Consider the following 26812-nt stretch of genomic DNA (forward strand, 5'->3'; position numbering starts at 1 on the left):
GATTTCTTCACATTCTTGGTCACAGAATTGTGCTTGTCAACTTTGCGGGCTTAAAGGGGGGTGTAATGCTATTTCATGCATTCTGACTTATTTACACTGTTAAAGAGTTGCATTCTCATGCTAAACACGGCCAAAGTTTCAAAACACAAGTTGGATGTATGACGGAGTATTTCTGTGCCAAATACACTAGGTTTCGGTACAATTCAGGGGCTGCACCCTTTGAAGGCTGCATACATCATCGAGGCAGTCTCATTTGAGAAAAATAAGCATTAGATTGCAATGTAAGAAAGAAACCACAGTATTTTACACTTCACAATGAATATCAGAAAATTTTGTTATGGTTATTTTTCTTAAATATGCCATCCTTGATGGAGTATTCAGCCTTCAAATGCGACCTCCGGAGGACGCAGCCTCCGAAATGAGACGCAGCTCCTGTCACCGAAGGAGTGTGTTTTTGGTTGTGAGGGAAAGATTAACTTTTTCAGCTTCCCAAAGAACCCAGCGTTAAGTGAACAGTGGATGAAGTTTGTTTTTCCGGGGCAGCAACGGAGTTGTGCACGTATGTTTGTTTGTTCCCGGGATTTCGGTGATGAATACTTTGTAAACAAGTCCCAGTTCGGCGCTGGATTTGCAGATTGCGGGCGGTGAATAAAGCTGCATCAGATGTCTGTGTTTTGTTGGCAATCGGCGCGCAAGTGCATAAAATGTAAACAACACGAACGTTTTTGTTCCCTTTTTATTTATAATGATGTCGCAGCTAGCAGACGATCTCTACACAGAAGCTGCGCACGCTCGTGATTCTTTAGCTCCGCCCACGGCACTGACGGCAGACACGCCTCCAGGAGCTTGGCTTTTTTCGGAAAGACTAGGTTTAGCGTATCTATCTTTTATAAATATGACAAAACTAAAGACTTTTCGGAGATATGAAGGATGCATTGTTACTCTAGATGTACTCAAGATTAACATGAGATTGGCAGAAACTGTGTGTGTGATACCCCCCCTTTAAAAAATATCCATAACCCACACTGAGCTTGTGAGGATCTTATTGAATTCACTGCGGAGATCGGGATAACTGTGATAGCCTACTGGCAGCTTTAAAATGCATCCACATGTGTGTGTTTGTGGTCTGCGAAGAAAATCACTAATGAATTCAATTGTAACAGGCTTCTCTGTGAAATCTGAACCAGCACAGAACCGGAGGAAAAGCTGAAGGGTGTTCAGATCAATTTCAGATACCATGCAACTGTTGTCTGGGGTGCTGTCATGTCATCTGGAAGAGTAACAGCTCTTTCACTGTTTTTGCAGTTGTTTGAATTGCACAGTGCAAACCATCTAATGGTAGCATCTTAACATCCACCATGTGTCCCATTTGTGTCCCATTTGTGCTAGCAGAGGGACCAGATTGTCCTTGTTAGGGACACGTTTGCGCTCAAGAACATCAAACAGTTCATCCGAGTCAACTTCTTTCAAAGCGCTCATAATGACAGTTCTTTCTTGTTCAGACATGTACAGCAGCAGGGAATCCTATAATCTACTGGTTGTAGCACCATCAAGTACTTTTTCCAGGAATGGTTTTTCCAGTTTGGTAAGTATCTAGCTTGGTTCTACCCTACAACAAACACTCTAGCAACTGCTTGCCACTCCTCACATTGATAATCATGATAAAGGGCTGATAAAGTCTGATAAAGGGCACTTTACATCCAACCCCAGAATGCGGTGATCATAAAAATCAAAATTCAGTTAGGCTGTCCCGAAATACACCAATTCCTTCCTCCTCTTCAAGATGTCCATTTTGGTGAACACATCTTAATGTAAACCTCCATACTAAACTTCTGGATTCTTAAAAGTACAGATTAGGTCAGCAGGTTGTGGTTGATGACTTGTTTGAGGTAGAACATCAGTGATTTCTGTTGTAGAAGCAGGCAGTGTTTGGACACCCCTGCTTTATATACTTCTCTCCCGCAACAGCCAAACGTAACAGATAAAAAAAAACAACAACATAATGCACATAATGGTTTTCCACAATGAAATGTTTGGTCACAGGAAGCAACAAAGCAAAGAAAAGATAATCTGCAAGTCGATAAGATGAAAAGTCTTCTTCTTCTTCAAGGACAGCTAAAAACTAAGAGTGTAAAAAACACATCAGATTCAGAGAATGCAGAGTAAAGAATTATAAACATCACTGTGCTTGTCAAAATTTTTCCAGTGTCTTTATCATAATGTGATGATATTATTCACTTTGAGAGATCATGCAGTAGAATTATACTTGACCAAGAGAACAATCCACTATAAATTTAACTTAAAGCATTAGTTCACTTTCAAATGAAAATTACCCCAAGCTTTACTCACCCTCAAGCCATCCTAGGTGTATTTGACTTTCTTCTTTCTGCTGAACACAATCAGAGTTATATTAATAAATATCCTGACACATCCGATCTTTATAATGACAGTGAGCGATACCAACGAGGTTTGTTCTTGTGCGTTATTCATGTTCAGCTTCTGCTTATGTTCGCTGATCAATGTTTACACGCGAGTAAAAGCCTAAATTAAATCACTTCATCATAACAAGGAATCAATTCTCTTCAGAAAAGGTGGACTAACCCGCTCTATTCATATGGATTAGTTTTACGATCTCTTTATGAACTTTAAGTTTCAGTTGCAAAGGCAGTCAATGGAAGGAAATCTCAAATATATCTTCTTTGTGTTCTAAAGATGAATGAAAGTCTTACGGGTTTGGAACGACACAAGGGAGAGTAATACAACTCTTATTTTATATTATGTTGACAGTCATAAAAAGTTAGAAGTGAACTGATGCCTTGGTGCTCAACTATCATACTCTAAGGGTGTACTCACACTAGACGCTATGAACCGTGCCCGAGCGCGTTTGACCCCCCAAAGCCAGGTTCGTTTGATTAGTGTGATCGCTCCTTACCTTGCCCGGGCACCGTTCGTTTAGCCGTCCCTGGCCCGCTTGGAACCAGAGCACGGTTCAGTTGGGCTCGAGCGCGGTACATATGCAGTGTGAGCGCTAACCGTGCCGGAGCTCAGAACAGCTACTACCTTTGTGAACACTTTTCAATTAATGTAATTAATTTGATTGTATTTGGGTCTATAACGGGTCTAATTCTCACCTTATTGATGAACAGGAATTGTAGTTTGCGAGTAAAGCTGCAAATTCCTCCATTAAAGGCGCAATATGCAGGAATTTTGCAAATATCCAAAAACCACTAGGCCAGTGTTATATATTTTGTTCACTTGAGTACTTACAATATCCCAAATGTTTCCAACTATTTGTAAATCATGAGAAAATTGCTCCGGGACATGTGAGGAGTCGCCTGTCAATTGCGTCATACCCGCGTTACCCTCAGTTTCCGGTTTTATTTTGTAGAAACAACAGAAACACCAAAGACGCTTTAATATATTAAATATTTTAATAGACAAGGGAACAACTGTTTGGTTACTTTTATAGACAGAAAACTATAATTATTGTTATTTATCTCAACACATTTAGTCTTATTGTTTAAATCAAATTTTCTTGATTTTTTGCGAGTACCATGCTTTACCATGCCTCAGAGAAAAACACAATTTTGTCAAGTGGCTAACACAGCTTTATTTTTAGTAACAGTAATACAGCATTTTCTCCATCATACAATATGTTTTAAAATTAATTGCATGCCATTTATCGACACAAGCCATCCAGCATTTAATATGATATGCTAAAATCGATCTAACTTACTGCAGTGTGCAACAGTGTCTCACAACAGCCGCCGAGCGAACGCACAGAGTAACATTGTAATATCATTTTCAACATGCTCAAATGTATCTAATATGATAAACAGAGCTGCGTTACCCCATACTCATGACCGGAAAAGCGGTAGCGGCGCCGGCGACTGCGTTAATAAAAGTTCTGCTGCTCGCGGCGTGTGTTGCGCAATCGCTCCAGCGGCCTCGTTCAGCTCCCACAACACTTGGTCCTGCTCTGCTTCATACTACAGTAACATTAATAATCGCCTCCATGAACATGATTTCTTCCCGAGTCCTATCCCGATTATTTCCACCGGCTGTGAGGTGAAGATCACATGTCCCAAGATTCCGTGCTCAAACTTGGCGTCATAAAGCTACGCCTTTGTTTTGAATAGGTCTCTAGTGACCACTAGCGGACAGAAATCTTACATATTGCATCTTTAACATCAGCTGCCTTCGTAATAATCCTCTGATACGTGCAGCACAATCAAGTGAAAATCGCTGCGCAGCATAAATGACAAATCTATTAGGCAGTATCTTAGTGAAAGTCCATACAAAAAGTTTGTCGTATATGACATAAGCGTGCTCCGGCCTGGAGCGTTAAGGGCCAGCGGGGGAGTGGGCAATCAATAATCGTGCTTGGGCTCGGTTCAAGGCAACCGTACCTAGTAGGTGTGGGAGAAGAAAAAAAAACAAAAACGATGCATCGCGATTCTCTCTCCAATGATTCTGGATTTCAGAATCGATTCTGAGCTTAGTTTTTAACCAGATACGCGATGACGCTGAGTGTGCTTTAGAAACACCCATATTCTGCTTGCTTCCAATTCCACACACACATACACCACTTGAATTAAAATAATCGGTGAAGCGAATTACAAGGTCATTCGCGGGCTTCACTGCACAGGATGCACTTACATATTTAAAATATGAACCTCACTAATAGAAGGCTGCTTTCAATTTCATGCTGACGCACGGTTTGTTTGAAGAGTGCTCGCACATGCGGCTGTGCATGACTCGGTGTAAGTGGTTTAAAGTTCTTGCGTCTCAAAATGGTTTTATGACGCAAAATTAATGTAGGGCCTAGACACAGATGGTTATGTCTCATGGGATTAAACGGACAGGACAAACCACATTACTTATATTTCAAAAGAGATCCGTGTGTGAATGCAGCTTATTAGATCTCCCGCTGTCTATGATGTCATAATAACAATCAAACAACAGTAAAGATCACAGTTCTTGAATGGAAAACGTTCAGATAATCTTAAATACTGAAAGCACTCTTTGTTTGTTGTTTGGAGTATGTCCAACAAGAATCTTTTTGGAATCGGTTCGGATCGTGAGGTGACTAAAGATTCCCACCTCTAGTGCCTAGTGTGAGTACACCCTAATTTAAAACATCTGGATTCATTCACTGGTGTACCCGATACTGCTTAGTTAAATTTATGAAATAACCATTAAAAGCAGCTTCAGGACAAACCGTAATCACATTAGCTTTACTGAGAATACACTGTAGATATTTTTTGAATATATGTATTAAAGGGATAGTTCACCCAAAAATGAAAATTTGATGTTTATCTGCTTACCCCCAGGGCATCCAAGATGTAGGTGACTTTGTTTCATCAGTAGAACACAAATGATGATTTTTAACTCCAAACGTTGCGGTCTGTCAGTCGTATAATGCATGTCAATGGGAACACAATCTATAAGAGTCAAAAAAACATGCACAGACAAATCCAAATTAAACCCTGCGGCTCGTGACGACACATTGATGTCCTAAGACATGAAATGATCGGTTTGTGCGAGAAACCGAACAGTATTTATATAATTTTTTACCTCTAATATACCACTATGTCCAACTGCCTTGAGTATCCAGTGTGTGAGGTGTGTACGCGCTCTTGCGTAGTTTAAAGGATTAGTCCACTGTCAAATAAAATGTTCCTGATAATTTACTCACCCCCATGTCATCCAAGATGTTCATGTCTTTCTTTCTTCGGTCGAAAAGAAATTAAGGTTTTTGATGAAAACATTCCAGGATTTTTCTCCTTATAGTGGACTTCAATGGTCTCTCCAAACGGTTGAAGGTCAAAATTACAGTTTCAGTGGAGCTTCAAAGGGCTTTAAACGATACCAGACGAGGAATAAGAGTCTTATCTTACCGAAACGATCGGTCATTTTCTTAAAAAAATACAAATGTATATGCTTTATAAACACAAATGATCGCCTTGCATGTGCTTCCGCTTTCCGTATTCTTCAAAAAGCTTGCATGTCCTACGCCTTCCCTATTCAACTTACGGAAAAAACGGAACTGGCGCCGCGTTCGTTCCGTAAGTAGAATAGGGAAGGCGTAGCGGAAACGGAAAGCGGAAGCACGTGCAAGGCGATCATTTGTGTTTGTATTTTTTTTTAGGAAATGACCGATCGTTTCACTAGATAAGACCCTTATTCCTCGTCTGGTATCGTTTAAAGCCCTTTGAAGCTGCACTGAAACTGTAATTTTGACCTTCAACCGTTTGGAGAGACCATTGAAGTCCACTATAAGGAGAAAAATCCTGGAATGTTTTCATCAAAAACCTTAATTTCTTTTCGACCGAAGAAAGAAAGACATGAACATCTTGGATGACATGGGGGTGAGTAAATTATCAGGAACATTTTATTTGACAGTGGACTAAGCCTTTAAACTACGCCAGAGCGCGCACACACCTCACACACCGGATGCCGTGTGTGAGCTCAAGGCAGTTGGACATAGTGGTGTATTAGAGGTAAAAAATTATATCAATATTGTTCGGTTTCTCGCACAAACCGATCGTTTCGTGTCTTAGGGCATCAATGTGTCGTCACGAGCCGCAGGGTTTCATTTGGATTTGTCTGTGCATGTTTTTTTTTAAATCTTATAGATTGTGTTCCCATTGACATGCATTATACGACTGACAGACTGCAACGGTTGGAGTTAAAAATCATCATTTGTGTTCTACTGAAGAAACAAAGTCACCTACATCTTGGATGCCCTGGGGGTAAGCAGATAAACATCAAATTTTCATTTTTGGGTGAACTTTCCCTTTAAGAGATGACAGTTTATTACATCTTACCGTTACTGTTTGTCTGTGCTGGAGAATATAGTCCTTCAGGATCATTTGTGAAAAAGAAAGAAGTTTATCCGTTTCATGCACAATGGTAAAGAGTAAATTACTAATAATAATAAACAATATATATTCATTATATATAAAAAAGAATGGCCTAAATGCCAACTAAAAAAAAACACAGTGAAAAGCTAATTAATATTTTTTTCAAGAAAGAAAAATAAGTGTTAAATGTCCATCAAATGAACTATATCAAGTATTTTAATAGTAAGTTGCTGGCATGGCATAATTTTATAAGAATAAAATCACACAACAAACATAAACTCACCTTCGATTAATGGACAGCAGTCTTCAACAAACTCTGGTGTAAAACACAATATGTAATTACAAGCTGATCAATTATCAGACTAAAAATAAAAGTGTTGTTGACTGTACACTTTGAAATGATTAATGTTTTTGCTAGTATTACACATGAGTATCAAACACACAGAACTAAAGAGATTCATAAGAACACAAAACAGGGATAAAATTAAAGACAAACACTTGCTCTAATAAGTTCCTTTTTCCTGCATTAATATCACTATTACAGCAAAAGCTATGCTTAATTTGTCTTTCAAAATAAACTAAAAATAATCTCTTGAGCTTTATTTTTTAAAATAATCCTAAAGCATAAAAAACACACTTCTGTCTAGCAGCTGGAGAAAAATAGGGGAATCTACAGACTCAAGCTTCTGAGCAAAAAAACACTATAAAAACATTATAAAAGATAAAACACAATAGGAAACCTACTGAGAAAGTCAGGGCTGACTTCATACAGGACAAAGTGACAGATAATGATAATGATTTGGATGATTGTGATGGTAATCAGTATCCCCAAAAGTACACTGCCTGATCCATCTGAAGAAAAAGAACATCAGATTCATTTGCTGAATGAAAGATGTTACAGTACTGTAATGAAAGCTACAGTTGGCACATTACAAAATACAATGACATGAAAATTCCTTTCACAAGAGAAGCTGTATTCTCCATTGTGGGTTTGAAATAAAAAAATAAAAGCAGGGGACCATTGCCTAGATAAGTCATTTGATACAATAACAGCTGGTTTGCATTATCTAGAGAGATAGAGAGAGAGAGAGAGAGAGAGAGAGAGTAATGCTAGGAGTTGAGGAGTTATGCCTGGTTCAGGTTAAATCCTCTGTGTGTGAGGAATGAATAAATACAGCAAAAGAAAAACATTAAACTTTCTTTTATTGTCTAGTTTGACAGTCAGCCACAACTGAAAAATAACAGATATAAATCTAGGAATGAATAACAATTCATTTAAAAAGCCACAGTGAGTGTTTTCACACATATTGGTGGTATACAGTGATATGTCGTTTGTTTTCACTCTGGTCCAAACGCAAGGGCTTCATGTTTCCATGACGACTGACCAGAAAAGACGCACATGACGTCATGTTTACATGACTCCCGATTGTTAAAATGAGTATCAAATTAACGATAAACTTTAACAACAGAGACACACGTACGCACTACACATGTACGAAGTTTATTTGTCGCGCTGCTGTTTTTGTTTCACGCTCTAGCAGTTAATAAACAGAACTGCATGCGTCTTACGGAAGAACATTGTAACCGGCGCTACTTCTCTCCGTTTATGACTATGGACGAGTCACCCAGGTCATGTGCTACTCCACAGCGGCGGCGACCCGCTGGACTAAAATAGTCCGAAAATAAACATTTATTATAGGTGTACCATGGTGATTCAGGATACTGACTCCAGTACTCACCGATACGGTTTCAGAATCGGAACAACTCTGAGACACAGCTTTGGGGCAACTTAGTTGATTCACAACACTACATAACGGGTTCTCACTCTGCGTGTGTTTCGCGCTGGATGACGGTCGTGCTGAGCGGTGCAGGTACAGAGGAGAAGTAGAAGAAGAGAAGAGGATGACAACATTTGCTAAGGGGGATGTTTTCATTTTCATCCTTAACGCATACATTTTAAACCACAAACTACGGAGTATGTTTTGGACATTATTTAACCTTGTAAAAGACGAACAAAAATTTTAGAATAACAACATTTCTTACTCCAAGTTTTAGGGGTGCTGAGCTCCTTTTTAGGGGTGCTGAAGCACCCCTAAAAGGGGCTAGCCTCGCCCATGGGACAGAGTATGATATCAATACAGTTATACACAAGGATTGTGAGGCTAATCAAGCTATTAAATGGTATTTTTCCACTTCATAATTTGCAAAAAAAATATATATATATATATTTTTCTACCAAAACGCAATGTGATCAGACCTGGTCCCATGTTTCTCTATTAAGGTTCACTGCAGATAGCACATGACATCAGTGATCATGTCCATGTCTGTACAGTGGTAACATTTTTGGACATTTAAGTCACATTTAAAAATGTATAAATTTCACTGCATACATAAATACAACTTCTGAATAGGAAGGAGAATCTCAGCACCAACTAAAACATAAATAATCTGACTCTCAGAGACTTTCTTCTATTGTAAGTAATGTTGAAGTAAATCACTGACTCACCTTCAAACAGATCTCTCTCATAGACCGGTACACTGGTCTCATTACTTGCGCCGTTATCAAGTGTACAGGTGTAGAAGTTTTCTAGATTTCCTTTGTTTTTGACTGTGATGGACTGTCCTATCGGATGGAGCTTTGAGCCTGTCAGTTCTTCTCCAGCAGAATTCTTCCAGATAACCTTTTCACTGTGCTTGCATCTTAAATACACAACATCAGGGTTATCTTCTATCCTCTCCACTTCTATGACAGGTTTGGGGACTCGCTCTGTGAAAGAAACAATGAAAAATTAAAGGTGCACTATGTAATATTTTCTGTCCGCTAGAGGTCGCTAAAGGCCTATTCAAAACAAAGGCGTAGCTTGATGATGGTAAGTTTGAGCGCGGAATCTTGGGACATGTGGTCTTCATCTCAACAGCCGGTGGAAAAGAATTGCGATAGGACTCGGGAACAAATCATGGATGTGATTATTAATGTTACTGTAGTATGAAGCAGAGCAGGACCGAGTGTTGTGGGAGCTGATCGAGGCCGCTGGAGCGATTGTGAGCAGCGGAACTTTTATTATGCCGCAGTTGCCGGCGCCGCTACCGCTTTTCCGGTCATGAGTATGGGGTAACGCAACTCTGTTTATCATATTAGATACATTTGAGCGTGTTGAAAATTATGTTATAATGTTACTCTGTGCGTTCGCTCGGCGGCTGCTGTGAGACACTGTTGCACACTGCAGTAAGATAGATTGATTTTAGAATATCATATTAAATGCTGGATGGCTTGTGTTGATAAATGGCATGCAATTAATTTTAAAACGTATTGTATGATGGAGAAAATTCTGTATTACTGCTGCATCTGATTATGCTATGTTAGCTACTTGACAAAATAGTGTTTTTCTCTGAGGCATGGTAAAGCATGGTACTCGCAAAAAAATCAAGAAAATTAGATTTAAACAATAAGACTAAACATGTTGAGCTATATAACAACAATTAGTTTTCTGTCTATAAATATATCAAAACAGTTGTTCCATTGTCTATTAAAACATGTAATATATTAAGGCGTCTTTGGTGTTTCTATTGTTTCTACAAAATAAAACCGGAAACTGAGGGTATTGCGGGTATGACGCAATTGACAATTTTCTCATGATTTAAAAATAGTTGCAAAAATTTGGTATATTGTAAGTACTCAAATGAACAAAATATATAACACTGGCCTAGTGGTTTTTGGATATTTTACTGCAAAATTCTTACATATTGCACCTTTAATGCTACCAAGTCCAAAACACGTGATAATACTCAGGTAACTTTTGTCAGTGTGATGAATATTATTATGTTATCATAAATTTAAATTCAATTTAGCCTTAAAACAAATTTAAAAAAGCACAAATACTGATTAAAATTACTATAATCGTTATAATATTATGATTATAAAATTAGGCTTTTATCAAATTTCAATAATCAATATTCACTCACCCATAACAGTCAAGTTGAATTCTTGTTCCTGCTCTTTACTGTTGATGTCAATGGTATAAACTCCACTATGGCTGCAATTTAAATTAGTTATATTGATTTGTCCAGTCTTGTTATCAACAGTTGTGATGTCTTTGAATCTCGGATTTGGGATTAGAATTTCTCCTTCATCCCATTCAATCGCCTTGTCAACAATTCCTCCAGTGGTTCTGTGTTTCCAGATAATGCTGGTGACAGGAGAAGGAAGAGGTTTGTCTGGATGAAAAGAAACTTGATCACCCACTGCTTTTATCACATATTCACCTAAAGAATAAAAAATAAGCAAATATGTTAGTCATCATTCAACAGACAAGTCTCTGCTGGTTAGTTTCCGGAGAACACGTCAACAAAAAATTAACTAAAGTAGCTTTAAATTACTGTATTTGGACATAGTATGGTATCGAAATATGTAATGTAGCCCATATGAAATACATGTTAAAAAAAAAAAAGTATTAAAGTAATCGTTATAAAAACCTGAACTATAATCTACACGTCTTTAGTATGGGTGTAGACCTTGACATGTGGCTAATAACTTAAAATAACGTAAATCAAAACTAGGCCACATCAGACACTGTCGTAATAAACTAAAATAAATCTCAGTCATATCTGTACATTTGTAAAACTAAACGGTTTTAAGTAACCAACGAAAATAAAAGATAAAGTTACGACAGACACTATCGTGAATCTATACCTAAAATACACTGCAATCATTTGATATTCATTTTTAGACAACAAAACTATTTTTTTTTAATGTATAACTGCTATGTAATTATTTATAACTAGCACAAAAAAAAAAAAAAAAAAAAACGGACACCATGTGATTTCTAATTAACCGTTAAAATCTTACCTGAAACCGCTTCTGTGGTGATGAACACAACGATGGTAACGAACGTCAAACGTCGAAGTGACATTTTTGTTAGAAAAAGTACACTTTTATCCATTTTTCTTCTAGATTTTGCTCAGAGACGCAAACACGGCGTAAGAATAGCGGTTATTAAGGAAGATAGAAAACAGAAAATGAAAACATGCAGCATCTCCTCAAATACACCTGGCTGTAGAATGGGGCGGGGCTACACGCGTCGCTCCGCCCCATACCTACTCTGATTGGCTCGGTCGTCTTTCACAGTCACACATGATAGGACATGTGTTCAGAGTTGTATTCTTCACTATAACACACAGACAAAACAACATTATCTATCCTGAAATAGTAAGAGAAATGAATTATGAAAGGTTATTAGTTTATTCACAGGCTGCAGCAGGTCCTTCTCCATCAGTTTGGTGTTTTTTGGGTTCAGCATTTACAGTACTGCTGCCATCTTGTGTACGTTCATAGCAAATGTTTGATATCAATGTTTGGCACAAGTGTGTGTCTGTGTCCAGCGAGACTACCAACCACGACCACTACATAGAGCATGAAAAATATCCACTGCATAACAAAAGTTCACTGCATAAACTGCTTTAATTTTTAATTTTGGAGTGAATATTTGGGGTGTGCTGTTTTATAACTGATTTACAGTAGGTTGTAGCTCACATCTTTTCTGACACCACACCAGTATTTATATTTATTTAAACTGTAAATATGTCATTGCATAATACAAAATAAACTGTGATGGACATATTTAAAATTGATTAAACTATATTTTTTCATATGCATGTTTTGATGCTTCACTAATGACACAAATCTCCTTCTGAATTACAATTTTTGTTTCAAAAAAGAAATCTTAACAAGATGCATTCACATTTTATTCAAAGTCATTTACACTGCATTCAGTGTTTACTAATTTATTGGTTCATGTCCAGCATCAAAAAAATGCCTTCTCTGCTCTCCATCACAAAAGAAAAACGAAGCAGAACATTTTGTGTACAATTTATTGTCATGAAAAAGTTCTTTTTAGTAGCTATTTATTTATACACAATCACTCAACACGCCTGCAAAACACTCTGTTTGGTGCCAATAAGAGATTTTCATCTTGTCCAGAAAGGTTAAAAAGCAAAAGTTGAATAACATTCATGAAGGCACAGACGGTTTAGAGCTCCAGATGATTCAGTAAAGCTGAGATTTATAGAGTCCATGATGAGCAGAACTGTGGCAGCATCAATCATACACTCACAGCTGTTATTTCTGAGGGGAAACAATTGTTTAATTTACATTATAAAACATATAATAATGATTTTCCACAAAGAAATTAAATCTTGTGTCTCCCACAGCAAGCAGCACAATCACCTTGTATTGTGAATGATTCATGAGTTAATAAATGGTTAGAATGTTTGTTTTGAGTTTTGAGCAAATGATAAGCAGATGAAAGAAAGGAAACACATTTAAATGCTTTAAAAATTTATACACAACAGTTGTCTTACCGTGAAAATCAATTATAGTAAAAGCATGATGATAACCACAGTGATCGAAGGAATGACGGCTGCAACGGCACATCCTTTGATTGATTCTAATGAAGGAAAAAATATGTTATGACAATAAAACCAATGTATAAAAAACATTTACAAGGACAGTATTAAATGTAATACCATGATATTTTAATAAAACCATAACATACAAAATAATTAAAATAAATAATTAAAACCACCATTGGACCATCATGATTTTGGACATGGTACTCTTAAAAGTACTTACTTCAGCACCATGGTATATATCAAAGTACCGTGGTTTCATAATCTGATACCATCGCTGTACTATAGTACTGCCACAATACAGTGACGGTAATCATTCAGTATAACATATACCCTGGTACTGAATGATTACCATATATGGTATTTACATAAACACTGCGGTACTACTGTGTTGAAAACACAATAAAACCGTGGTAACTTCTGTTAGTGTAATAATAGTTATTGATAAATTACATTGAAAAATGTATATACAATATAAAAATGATTACAATTTTTGACACAAAAAAGACAAAAAAGTTGACAGTTACTAACTATACTATGTTAAGTAAAAAAAACAAAAAAACAAACAAACAAAAAAAAACAAACAAACAAGAAGATGCTTTAACAGTATCAATATTAATCAATATAATCAATATTCACTCACCCATAACAGTCAAGTTGAATCTCTGTCCCTGCTCTCTACCGTTGATGTTAATGGTATAAACTCCACTATGTTCGACTTTTAAGTTAGTTATATTAATTTGTCCAGTCTTGTTATCAAGAGTTGTGATGCCTTTGAATATCGGATTCGGGATTAGAATTTCTCCTTCATCCCATTCAATCGCCTTGACAGTAACTCCACTACTGTTTCTGTGTTTCCAGATAATGCTGGTGACAGGAGGAACGAATTTGTCTGGACCAAAAAAAGTTACTTGATCACCCACTGCTTTCTTCACATCTTCAACTAATGAACAAAATATGAGAGAGTATGTTAGTCAACATTCAACAAGCAAGTCTCTGTCACTCATTACAGTCATTTAATATTTGTAAATTAGGTTACAATACACTATAATATCATTAAAAACTAAACTGCTTTAGGGTCGACAAAAACAGATGCTGCGCCAACTTTGATAAAACGTTATAAACATCATGTAGATCAGGGATGGGCAACTTCGATAGTGACGAGGGCCAGCATTTTTTCTCTTTAATACCAGGGGGCCAGATTACTAATCCACACTCGCACCTTTTACACCATCTTACTCAATTTACTTTTTAATAAGGGAAATCAATGTACAATTAATGTAAATTTTAATGAACTGTTAAACTTGTGCAATTTTGCTAATACAAATGGGAAACTTTGTTTTCAGTTAACAAACAATATTACCCCAACAAGCAAATGTAAACATCTCAATTGCATTATCTGTAAATTTGCAACAAACAAATGTACAGAAGTACTATTTTTGATTTCAAGCCTAGAGAACATTTTCAACTCAGTCTCGTTAAAAAGTGCTTATTTAAAAAATAGTTCCATAGGGCATTACTATAATCCACATATTACCATGAAAAATAATTTTTTTAAAAATGTATCAGAAAAAATGGTTTTGTTGACTATGCATTTTACCTTTGAAATCTAAGACAAGTGCAACGGGTTCGGCACGGTTGGCTAATTCCAAAGAGCTTAGAATCCAAGAGGCGACACTTTGATACTTTTTGGGTAACAGCCACTAGATGGCGCTCCTGTAGCGCGGCCGCCATTATGGGGTGAAAATACTAACTGGACCATAGAATCCTTCACATCTTACGCACCCAAAATCGGCGAATTTCACTGCCAAATCAGAAGCGCAATAGAACAGTTTTTTAAATTAAGTCATCAGTATTGTATGGCTCCTACAGTAAATGTTGTATTGTCTTATATATGTTTATTTTACCAGTTGTGGAATCCAACCATTCAACCATCTGAGGTAATGTTAGCCTACTTTATTGAGTATTTCCATTTTATGCAACTTTACACATTTATTAATAGTAAATTAATAATTAATACATTTAAGATCATCCTGTTTGCAGCGAACAATATATTTCAGACCTAGTGGAGTAATAGTAATAATATCTAGGTCTGAATTGAAATATATATATTGTACGTTTTAATGGATCACGCTACAAACATAATGATCTTATAATACATGATGCATTGCTGTGTCCGTTATCGCATAAATTCCCACTTTTGGACACTTTTGCTTTAATGGACATTAGACAACACTGCAAAATCAAGCTGTTATATTCATATAATTATTGTCCAACATTCCCAATTTTTCTGATGCATGTCCTTAATTTAATTTCATATGTTGGTATTAATTCAGTGTTTATAATACTAATACTTGAACTTAAAAGAATTGTAACCCAAACTGACTGGGTTTCTAGAGAGCAAAGGTTTTGTGAAAAAAGTGGAAGACTTAAACACAAAGTGTGTAAAATAAACTGTAAAAAGGATTTGATGATCACTAGTGATAGTATTTTATTCTGTGTTGTCATCATTCAGGTTGGATTTCAGCTTTAATGTAAGCTTTAATGTTTTTTGTTTGTTTGTTTGTTTGTTTAACAAAGCAGCTGATATTACCATAGAAACTAGTGGACTGCCGACTCGCTTTCACCCCAAAATGGCGGAAACGCAGGGCTGCTGCTGGACGCCGGTGTTGCAATGGAACGTTCTATTGAGTGTCGCTTCTTGTTAGTGTATATTCTTTGCTAATTCCGGGCGGAGAACGGTTTGTAATCGTGCCGTGCCGTACCGGGCTCAGTTAGAAATACAACTGGAACCGTTCCTTACCATTCATCCGTTCGGCCCGACGGTGGAAAGCGGATTTTGTGAGCAGTGCAGTGGTGTAATGGCAATTTACAATAAAATCTTTCATTACAGATTTCGTTTCCTAACAAATCAAACATATGGGTGATCCCTTGAACTAAAAAGATAATCCCTTAACCATCCTGTTTGGATGGTGAAAACGATTTTTATTTTTTATTTTATTTTTGCTATGTTAGTAAACTTTCACATTAGCGTGCACATCCTACGCTGTTATTAATACGGGGATCGACTGGAAATAGCGACCTCTCCTGGATTGATTTAGTATTAACATTATAATCTGAACGCAATCTTTACATTACTTGCTTTTCAAATGTCCAAGACGCCCCCACCCAAAAAAAAAAAAAAAAAAAAACAGCAACAACTCATGACAGTAAATGTGTTTTATGTTGTTGTTCACTAGTAACATTTGTTTCATTAAAAACAAATCAGTACAGTGCATTCTAAAACTGGTTGACATTTTTCAGATTATTTTTGACTGCATTACGAATATTATTTAAACATGTGAAAAGTGATATATCTGAAATTAATGTTTCATCTTAATCAAGTGGGTGGTAAAAAATGGTTTAAACATTAGGTAAAATTTACAACAGCGCATAAAAATGTGGTCCGAGTTTCACAAACAAACAAAAAACGCTAAATGAAAATTTTAATCCACTCTCTGTCAGTAGGTGGCGCTTATGGAACAGCAGAAATAGAGCTGTTTCCCCGGTAACCTCAGTAAACAAATATAGAGTACCTCAGGGATGACGTGTTTTTGTAGGCAAAACCAGGAAGCGAGTTAGCATTTTAGGACTTCCGGTTCCATCGCCCCAAAGTCAATGGGTTTTTTGAAATGGGGTTTTTCGCCTGAAATAAGGTCTGTGGTTAACAAAGCCTCTAAATATTCACACGTTTTGATCTATGACATAAAACACACCAGTTATAACCCGCTTGTGATTTTTTAAACCTTTATTGTGTCTTAAAAACGGCGGTTGCTAACAAATTGCTAAAAGGGACTACTTCCTTTGGCGGGGACTTTAGACGTTATCATGACAAACAGGACATCTGGACAGCATTTCTCATGAAAAAGTGGATAAGTATTCATACACAGCACAGATCATAATCAGCGAGCATGTTTTTAAATAAAGTTGTTTATTAAATAAAGTTTGAGGAAGTTTGGTGGTGGTGACGTTGATCCGCGACCATGGTGTGCTGTAGTCCATTTATAGCTTTTTATATATGACAACTTTATTTAGGCTTCAAAATGTATAAATGTTGTGTTAACTTGTAAAGATTATCTTGATAGACAAAATGTGTAAGTGTCATAACCCTTTGTTAAACACAGAGCTTATTTTTTGCGATTTTCCAAAAGTCTGTGGGAAAAATGCATAGGCTTTCGATCGAGGGAACCCGTGCACCGCTAACTTCCGGGTTGGCCTACAAAAACACGTCATCCCTGAGGTACTCTATAAACACTATGCGTTATATGGAGGGAAGATGAAAAGAAAATGCCATCAAAACTTTCCTAATCAGTCATTTCCCTTCAGAGATACATTCATAGAATTCATTTATACTTTAATTCATATAATTTCCCTCAGCACTCGCTCCTTCTTTCCGTCATTTTTTAAACGAAACGACACATACGCTACACTGTTGCTTACTTTCATCATTTTAATGATTATAAAAATATTAAACTGTGATGTACTAACCGTCAGAGATTACATCATGGTTTATATGATGTTTTATATTATTTCAGCACCTGTAAGCTTATCAATTTTCTACTTCAATGTACCATAAGAAGTCAAACTATAACATTTTCCTTTTTTTAATCATAGCATTTCTTATGAAAAATAGCAACCATAGCCTATAGAAACAATAGCTACATCATGTCACAGTTGTAATATAAATCTAGTGAAAATATATTCCCTTAATAGATTAAATTCTACAAGTTAGCCAAATTCACCACAATTAATTAATTAATTGTATTAATACAATAAAACAAGATAAATTCTAGTAAGGGTGGGTCATGAATAGTTTAAAAAGCTTTCTAATAAATGTTAGCGCAAGATGATGTTTTTTTCCTCTTTTCATCAGTCTTTTGTTCATTTTGGTTTAGATCACGTTTGACTTTCTCTATAGCATTTCAAAGTGTTTAACTCTCAATAGAATTCAAATGGATCGCACATTTTATCATCAAGTGTCACGATAGGAATGGCTGGTGGAAATCTTTTCACACTTTTGGAGCGTGATAAGATCAGAGTATGCTTATGATTTGCGCGCCACTGATAAAATAAACCGGGCTTCAGTTGCGCTGATAATTGGTCTTTTCAGTTCGCATGTGAACTTAGCGCTTATAAAAGATCCGAACTCATGATGTAGTATATAATTAATTAATAGTCTTATTCGCTCACCACCTCTCACCAATAATAATAATGCAATCACATTCAGATGTAGGTGTCCAAGTAAATCACTGTCTCACCTTTAAACAGATCTCTCTCATAGACCGGATCACTCACTGCGTTCTTCAGTGTACAGGTGTAGAAGTTTTCTGGATTTCCTTCATTTTTTACTACTAAAGTCTCTCCTTTCGGATGGTGTTTTGAACCCATCAGTTCTTCTCCAGCAGAATTCTTCCAGTTTCTCTGTACTCACATATTAAATACACAACATCAGGGTTATCTTCATTCCTCTCTGTTTTTATCACAGGTTTGGGGACCCGCTCTGTGAAAAAAAAAACAACAACAATCAGATGGTAACACCATGGCATTTAATACAATTTTAATACAAACTAACGTCCAAAAAAAAAGCACCATTGTACTAACAATTTAGACAGGACACCTGGGTTACACCCCTACTCTTAATGAGAAGTTTATGAGAGTCAGGACCTCGGTTTAATGTGTCATCCGATATAAATACTGTACCTGGTACTGAATGATTACCACATATCATGGTATTTACGTGGTACTTCAAGGTATGTCAAATAACACTGCAGTTAAACATGATAATACAGTGCTAACTTTTGTTCTTTTGTAATAACAGTTATTGTTAAATTACAATTATAATTTTTCACACACAAAAAGATGACAGTGACTATACTGTTAAGTAAAAAAACAAGATGCTTTAACAGTATTAATATTAATCAATATAATCAATATTCACTCACCCATAACAGTCAAGTTGAATCTCTGTTCCTGATCTTTAGTGTTGATGTCAATGGTATAAACTCCACTATGATCAAAATTTAAATTAGTTATAGTGATTTGTCCAGTCTTCTCATCAACAGTTGTGATTCCTTTGAATCTCGGATTCGGGATTAGAATTTCTCCTTCATCCCATTCAATCGCCTTGACAACAGTTCCAGCAGTGGTTCTGTGTTTCCAGATAATGCTGGTGACAGGAGGAACAAATTTGTCTGGACGAAAAGAAACTTGATCACCCACTGCTTTCATCACATCTTCATCTAATGAACAAAATATGAGAGAGTATGTTAGTCAACATTCAACAAACAAATCTCTGTCATTCACTACAGTCATTTAATATTTGTAAATTAGGTTACAATACACTATAATATCACTTAAAACTAAACTGCTTTAGGGTCGACAAAAAACAGATGCTGCACCAACTTTGATAAAACGTTATAAACATCATGTAGATCTACCTGAAACAGCTTCTGTGGTGATGAACACAACGATGGAGACCAACAACAAGCTTCGAAGTGACATTTTTGTAGACAAAGTACACGTTGATGCACTTTTTTCTTCGACCGTATATTTTGCTCAGGATGTCTTTACACGCACGAGACGAGGTGTAAGAACAGAGAAAATAGAGGAAGTGTAGAAACAAACCACAAACATGCGGCATTGAGTTGCTCTTTCACTCTGATCTGTAATGTAGGACACAGTTTTATGTTCATTCTCCTCTAAAGACACATAAATCTCCATTTGAATTACTTTTTGTTTTAAATAGAAGTCTTAACACATTTTACATTTACATTTATTAGTTCATGTCCTGCATCAAACTCATCACATTAGGACTGTTAGTGTAAAACAATCCCTTTGCCTTGGTTGCTAAATTAAACAGAAAAAATGCTTTTCTTCTCTCACCAAAGAAAAAATGAAGCAGAATGTTTTGTGTAAAATTTATTTTCAGGTTTATGTTGTTTAATGGAGTTTTTTTGTATTTCATTGTTTCTTTGTGTTCTGTTCCTGTTTCCCTTCTTTTCCCGCTTCTTTTCCATTTCCTAGGTTACTGATTATGCTCTTGTTTGTTGCCATGAAGAAAAGGAGGACAGCTGTCTCCAGCTCCAGCATTACAATGACAACATTTCAGTAATGGGAAGAAAAGTTGATCTTTTATTTAGTTCTTATATATAGTAGGCTAAACAACAACAATAATACAAATCCCTATTTCATTTACAAGTCCAAAACCAGGAGAAAAATGTCAGAAAGTGTCTCACAGTAAACCAACCACAGTCACATCACAACTCAATCCACAAACAGCTGGATCTGAGGCAGGAGACAAACTCATCATCTTGATATCTAAATTACACAAAATGCCTCTGAGCCAAAAGATAAAATTAAGCAAAGTTTTGTTTGCTTAATTTTAGACGGTTCAGATTCTCCAGACGGTTCAGAGCTCCAGATGATTCAGTAAATCTGGGATTTAGAGCCGATGATCAGACAAATGTGTCGAGATGATCCACATGTGGCTTTGCATTTGAAGAGTCACAAGGTTCATGATGAGCATCAGTCATTCACTCATGAATGTCATTTCTGAGGGGAAAAATGTTCATTTTTAATGTATATTTTAAAACAGTTCAAGTTGATCATAGACTAATATCTATTTGATTTGTGATTTTGCACATATTAATGATTTTCCACAAGGAATTAAGACATAAACTTACTCTGGAGGTCTTGTGTCTCTCACAGAAATCAGCACAATAACCTTAAACAACAACAGTGACACTCAGTCATTTACAGTCAATATGAAATCATAATCAAGCCTTTACTTTATTAATACACATTCCTAGTGAACAATTAATGAGTGCACGCTTTTCTAAAAATGTCTATCTTATCAATCTTTCATCAAAATGCTCTCTCTTTTTCTTCAGTGTTAACCAGTACCACATTAATTTCTAGTATTTAATTGTTTTAGCAAAATTGGCTTCATTCTGGTTTCACACAGATATGTCACATTATGGAAATAAGAAAAACTCCCATTTGCAACTCGTTTTAAGTTTGGGACAGTGGAACAAATGTTTTGAGTTTTAAGCAAATTATAAGCTCAAATGAAAGAAATAATAAAGGTGGTATAAAGAGGAAAAGGAGGATAAAAACCATGCTGTCACAAGTGAGGCTCCCGCACTTCCTCCCCCGCACCACCGGAGGGAGCCTTCACCGGAATATTGATAACCATCATTCAGACTACATTTCCCATAGGCCCTCATTCCTGGGACTGATTGCACACACACCTGCACCACATCACACTCACACTATTTAAGCAGCACACACACACTGCGAAGTCTTGATTTGCCCCGGTGATCATTTCTAAGCGTTTTCTGTGGATTGTTATACTGTTGCTGTTTGGACTGTTTACCTCTTGTGATTCTCTGCTGCCTGCCTTGATCCTTGCCTGCTTACTGGACTGTGTTTGTTTGCCGCCTGCCCTGATCTCTGCCTGCTTCCTGATACCATTTGTCTGCCGCCTGCCTCGACCATTGCCTGTCCCCGTTTACGTCTCTGCCTCTGCCCTTACCTGTGTGTATACTATTCTTAATAAAAGCTGCAAATGGATCCCCATTCTGTTGACCCATCATTACAGAAGACTTCGCCAACTAGCGATCCAGCAGCTATCATGCAGCTCACCACTGAGCTATCCGCCCAGGCCAACCAGCTCGCGGTTCATCAACATCAGTTGAACCGACTAACTTCTCTTACCAAGGAGCTGGTAAAGACTCTACAGAGCCTTCGGTTCAGGCCCCCCGAGGCCGCCGCCTCGCCGCCCGCGGCTCCCGACATCCAGGCCTTCACTCCCGCTCCTGCGGTGAACCCGCGACTCGCCTTTCCGGAGAAGTTTGATGGCAATCCAGCTAAATGTAAGGGATTTCTGCTTCAATGCTCACTCTTTGTTAACCAACAGCCTGCTCTGTATCCCACCGATTCCAGTCGGATATCCTTCGTTTGCTCGCTGCTGTCTGGTAAAGCGCTGGATTGGGCCACGGCAGTGTGGAGAGAGGACGGCTCCGTGTTTCCCACATTCTCTGCATTTCTTTGAAAGTTCAAAGAGGTTTTCGAACATCCCGCGGGAGGTAAAAGCGCTGGAGATCAACTGCTGTCGCTGTGCCAGGGCAAAACCACCACTGCTGAGTATGCTCTCACGTTCCGAACTCTAGCAGCTCAAACAAACTGGGTCGATGATACGTTGAAGTTGCTGTTTCGCAAAGGTCTGTCTCTAGAACTTCAAGCCGAACTAGCCTGCTGCGACGAGGGAAGAACGCTTAGTGAATTCATAGAACTGGCCATCCAAATTGACAACTAACTTCGCTCTCGACGTCCGATCCGATGGCCCACTTCCCAAACCTTAACCAACCCCACTCCAGAACCCATGCAGCTCGGCTATACTCCGCTACACCCAGAAGAAAGAGAAAGACAACTCCACCTGTGTCTGTACTGCGGCCAAGCCGGTCACATCACAATCAATTGTCCCATCCGGCCAAGTCCCTCTAACCCGAAAGCGGTGAGTTCCCAGCAATCCACCAGCTATTCAGCTAACAGTTTCAAAATACCAGTACATGTGACTGTTAACAACCAGCGCATATCCACTCAGGCGCTCATAGACTCTGGGGCGGCAGGCAATTTCATGTCAAACACTTTCATTCCGGAACACAACATCACTCTAACTGCTTGTGATTCTCAATTGACAGTGGAGGCGCTAGATGGTCGGCCCATCGGAGAGGGGAAAGTCGCCCACATCACTGCTGAAGTTGTTCTGCAAGTAGGAATATTACACCATGAACCCATCAGATTTTACGTCATCCACTCACCCAACAACCCAGTCATCCTTGGTCTCCCGTGGCTCAGGACCCACAACCCACACATTTCCTGGAAGGAGGGACAGATTATTCAATGGGATCCATCCTGTCATGAACTTTGACCCCATTACCAGTTCAAGCTGTATCTGTCCACAAAGTTAATTCCGACGAGTCCCACATCCCTGTCGAGTATGCTGACCTGGCAATCGCTTTCAGCAAGAGCAAAGCCACAGAGTTACCCCCACATCGATCCAGTGACTGTGCCATTGACTTACTACCAGGTACCACGCCCCCCAAGGGCAGAATATTCCCTTTATCCCAACCTGAATCTGCTGCTATGAAAAAATTCATTGAAGAGGAGCTAGCCAAAGGATTCATCCGGCCCTCAACGTCACCAGCGGCATCAGGCTGCTGCTTTGTCAAGAAGAAGGACGGTAGTCTCAGACCCTGCATTGACTACCGCGGACTTAATGATATCACCGTCAAATTTCGTTACCCTTTCGTTACCCTCATTCAACACCAACTCTACGCCAAGGCCGAGAAATGTGAGTTTCACCGCACATCCACGTCTTTCTTGGGGTATGTCATCAGTCACGAGGGAGTGGCTATGGACGACAGCAAGGTGAGAGCAGTTCTAGAATGGCCACAACCACGAACGCTGAAAGAACTGCAACGATTCCTGGGGTTCGCTAATTTCTACAGGCGGTTTATAAGGAACTTCAGTGGCATTGCAGCACCTCTAACCTCCATGACCAAACGACAATCCACACGTCTCACCTGGTCCAATGAGGCTATACAGGCTTTCCAGGAATTAAAGGAACGTTTCACCACTGCTCCCATTCTCCGTCACCCAGATCCAGAGCTCCCCTTCATCGTAGAGGTTGACGCATCCAGCACAGGCATCGGGGCCGTACTCTCACAACGTCAAGGAAATCCAGCCAAAATGTTTCCATGTGCATTCTACTCGAGGAAGTTATCAGCAGCAGAACGAAACTACGATGTAGGCAACCGGGAGCTACTAGCTATGAAGGCAGCATTGGAGGAGTGGCGGCACTGGCTGGAGGGAGCACAACACCCATTCACCATACTCACTGACCACAAGAACCTTGAATATCTCCGTTCAGCCAAACGCTTAAACCCCAGACAAGCCAGGTGGGCCATGTTCTTCACCAGATTTCAGTTCACCGTGACATATCGACCAGGCTCAAGGAACCTCAAAGCCGACGCGCTGTCTCACCAAGTGGAGGAGGTAGAGAGAACAAAGATCGAGGAAAACATCATCCCCAACAAACTTCTGGTCGCTCCCGTACAATGGAACATCATGACAGAAATCACCGAACTCAACGCACAGACTGTACCACCCCTGGAATGCCCACCAGGTCGCACGTTTGTACCAGAAGCCCTCCGCAGCAAATTACTGTATCAAGTGCATGCTCTTCCCAGTTCTGGTCACCCGGGTATTACTGCCACACTCCATCTGTTACAGAACCGGTTCTGGTGGGACACCATGCTAGCAGAGACCACTCAGTTCGTAAAAAAACTGCACAGCCTGTCAAACCTCAAAACCATCCCGTCAGGTACCCTCCGGTTTGTTACAGCCACTGCCCATTCCTCAACGCCCCTGGTCCCACATAGCAATTGACTTCGTCACCGACCTCCCTGTGTCCCGTGGCCACACCACCATTCCTACGATTCTCCAAAGCCTGTCGACTCATTCCACTACCCAAACTACCATCTGCTTTTGAAACAGCAGAGACCCTCTGCAACTATGTATTCCATTTCTACGGCCTGCCTGAGGACATTGTATCGGACAGAGGGCCACAGTTCACATCCCGGGTATGGGCAGCTTTCTTTAAACACCTGAATGTCAATGTCAGTCTCACATCAGGATACCACCCCGAATCCAATGGCCAAACAGAGCGCATGAACCAAGAGCTCACCAGATTCCTACGCACTTACTGCCAACAAAATCAAAATGACTGGAGTCGTTACCTGATGTGGGCGGAATACGCACAAAACTCTCTCCAGAAAACCGCCACTGGCGTGACTCCCTTCAAATGTGTACTTGGCTACCAGCCACCACTTTTCCCTTGGTCCGGTGAACCGACCAACCTACCATCCGTGACAGAGTGGCTGCAACGCAGTGAGGAGACCTGGGACCTCGCCCATCACCATCTGCAGCGCGCTGTGAGAAGGCAGGAGGTACAGGCCAATTGTCACCGGCGTCCCAGTCCAGAGTACACCGTGGGCCAATGGGTCTGGCTATCCACACGAGATCTTCGCCTCCGACTTCCATGCAGAAAGCTTAGTCCCAGGTTTGTAGGGCCTTTTCAAATTATTAAACGAATTACACCCGTGTCATTCCGATTAGACCTACCCGCTAACTACCGTGTTTCTCCCACTTTCCATGTGTCGTTGCTGAAACCCTCTGGTGGTCCGAGGGGGGAGTCGGAGGGAGTCGAGGCCCGCAACCCCCCACCCATGCTGATCGAAGGCGAGGAGGCTTACCAAGTTCGAGAACTACTCGATTCCAGGCACCGGGGTGGGAGACTTCAGTACCTAGTCGACTGGGAGGGGTACGGCCCGGAGGAGCGATCCTGGGTCGATGTGGATGATATCCTGGACCCCTCACTCACAGAAGAGTTTCACAGGACGCATCCGGAGAGACCGGCCCCTCGACCACGTGGTAGACCCCGGCGTTGTCCGCCTCCTCGCGTCTGGAGCCGCTTGCAGGGGGGGGGGGCTCTGTCACAAGTGAGGCTCCCGCACTTCCTCCCCCGCACCACCGGAGGGAGCCTTCACCGGAATATTGATAACCATCATTCAGACTACATTTCCCATAGGCCCTCATTCCTGGGACTGATTGCACACACACCTGCACCACATCACACTCACACTATTTAAGCAGCACGCACACACACACACACTGCGAAGTCTTGATTTGCCCCGGTGATCATTTCTAAGCGTTTTCTGTGGATTGTTATACTGTTGCCGTTTGGACTGTTTACCTCTTGTGATTCTCTGCTGCCTGCCTTGATCCTTGCCTGCTTACTGGACTGTGTTTGTTTGCCGCCTGCCCTGATCTCTGCCTGCTTCCTGATACCGTTTGTCTGCCGCCTGCCTCGACCATTGCCTGTCCCCGTTTACGTCTCTGCCTCTGCCCTTACCTGTGTGTATACTATTCTTAATAAAAGCTGCAAATGGATCCCCATTCTGTTGACCCATCATTACACATGCAGATCAAAACGATGACAATCCAAATGACAAATCTCCTGTTTAAACCTAATTAAAAAAAACATAAAGCTTATAAAAAAAGAATCAAACCTGGGAAACACATTTAAAGATCAGAATTAGATTATTAAAAATAAACCGATATGCGGTGTAAGAACAGAGAATATAGAGGAAGTTTGAAAACAGAAACCACAAACATGCGGCATTGATGTGTTGGTCTTTCTTTAAGGGTTCGGCAGTTACTGCTGCCATCTTGTTTACGTTCATGACAAACGTTTGATATCAGTGTCTGTCACAAGTGTGTGTCCAGCAAGACTATAATGCATGAAAAACGACCACACCAGATGATGGCCGGCCAGAGATTGTGCTCCATCTCTTCTTTAAATTTATTTAAAATTGCTTAGAGTCTCTCAAAACAAAGAAACATGAAAATAAGTCCTTATGGAGGAGAGCAACTGAGGG

At 39.3% G+C, this 26812-nt stretch overlaps 1 protein-coding gene and 1 long non-coding RNA gene across 4 annotated transcripts in view; both read right to left on the minus strand.

Moving 5' to 3' along the window:
• Positions 1–26812, minus strand: part of si:ch211-132g1.3 (carcinoembryonic antigen-related cell adhesion molecule 1) — a 91372-nt gene that overhangs the window by 40899 nt on the left and 23661 nt on the right. For all 3 annotated transcript variants that reach the window (XM_051896077.1, XM_051896069.1, XM_051896087.1), the window contains exon 4: positions 13915–14214. In XM_051896077.1, the coding sequence (XP_051752037.1) occupies positions 13915–14214 (300 nt within the window). The remainder of the gene's footprint in view (positions 1–13914; positions 14215–26812) is intronic.
• Positions 20105–26356, minus strand: LOC127513905 (uncharacterized). The gene is made up of 3 exons (XR_007930523.1): positions 26037–26356; positions 20993–21559; positions 20105–20861 (listed from the first exon to the last, which is right to left on the minus strand). It is a non-coding gene; the product is annotated as an uncharacterized LOC127513905 (long non-coding RNA).

This window comes from Ctenopharyngodon idella, chromosome 1 (genome assembly GCF_019924925.1).
Source record: "Ctenopharyngodon idella isolate HZGC_01 chromosome 1, HZGC01, whole genome shotgun sequence".
In the NCBI taxonomy this organism is placed as follows: Eukaryota; Metazoa; Chordata; class Actinopteri; order Cypriniformes; family Xenocyprididae; genus Ctenopharyngodon; species Ctenopharyngodon idella.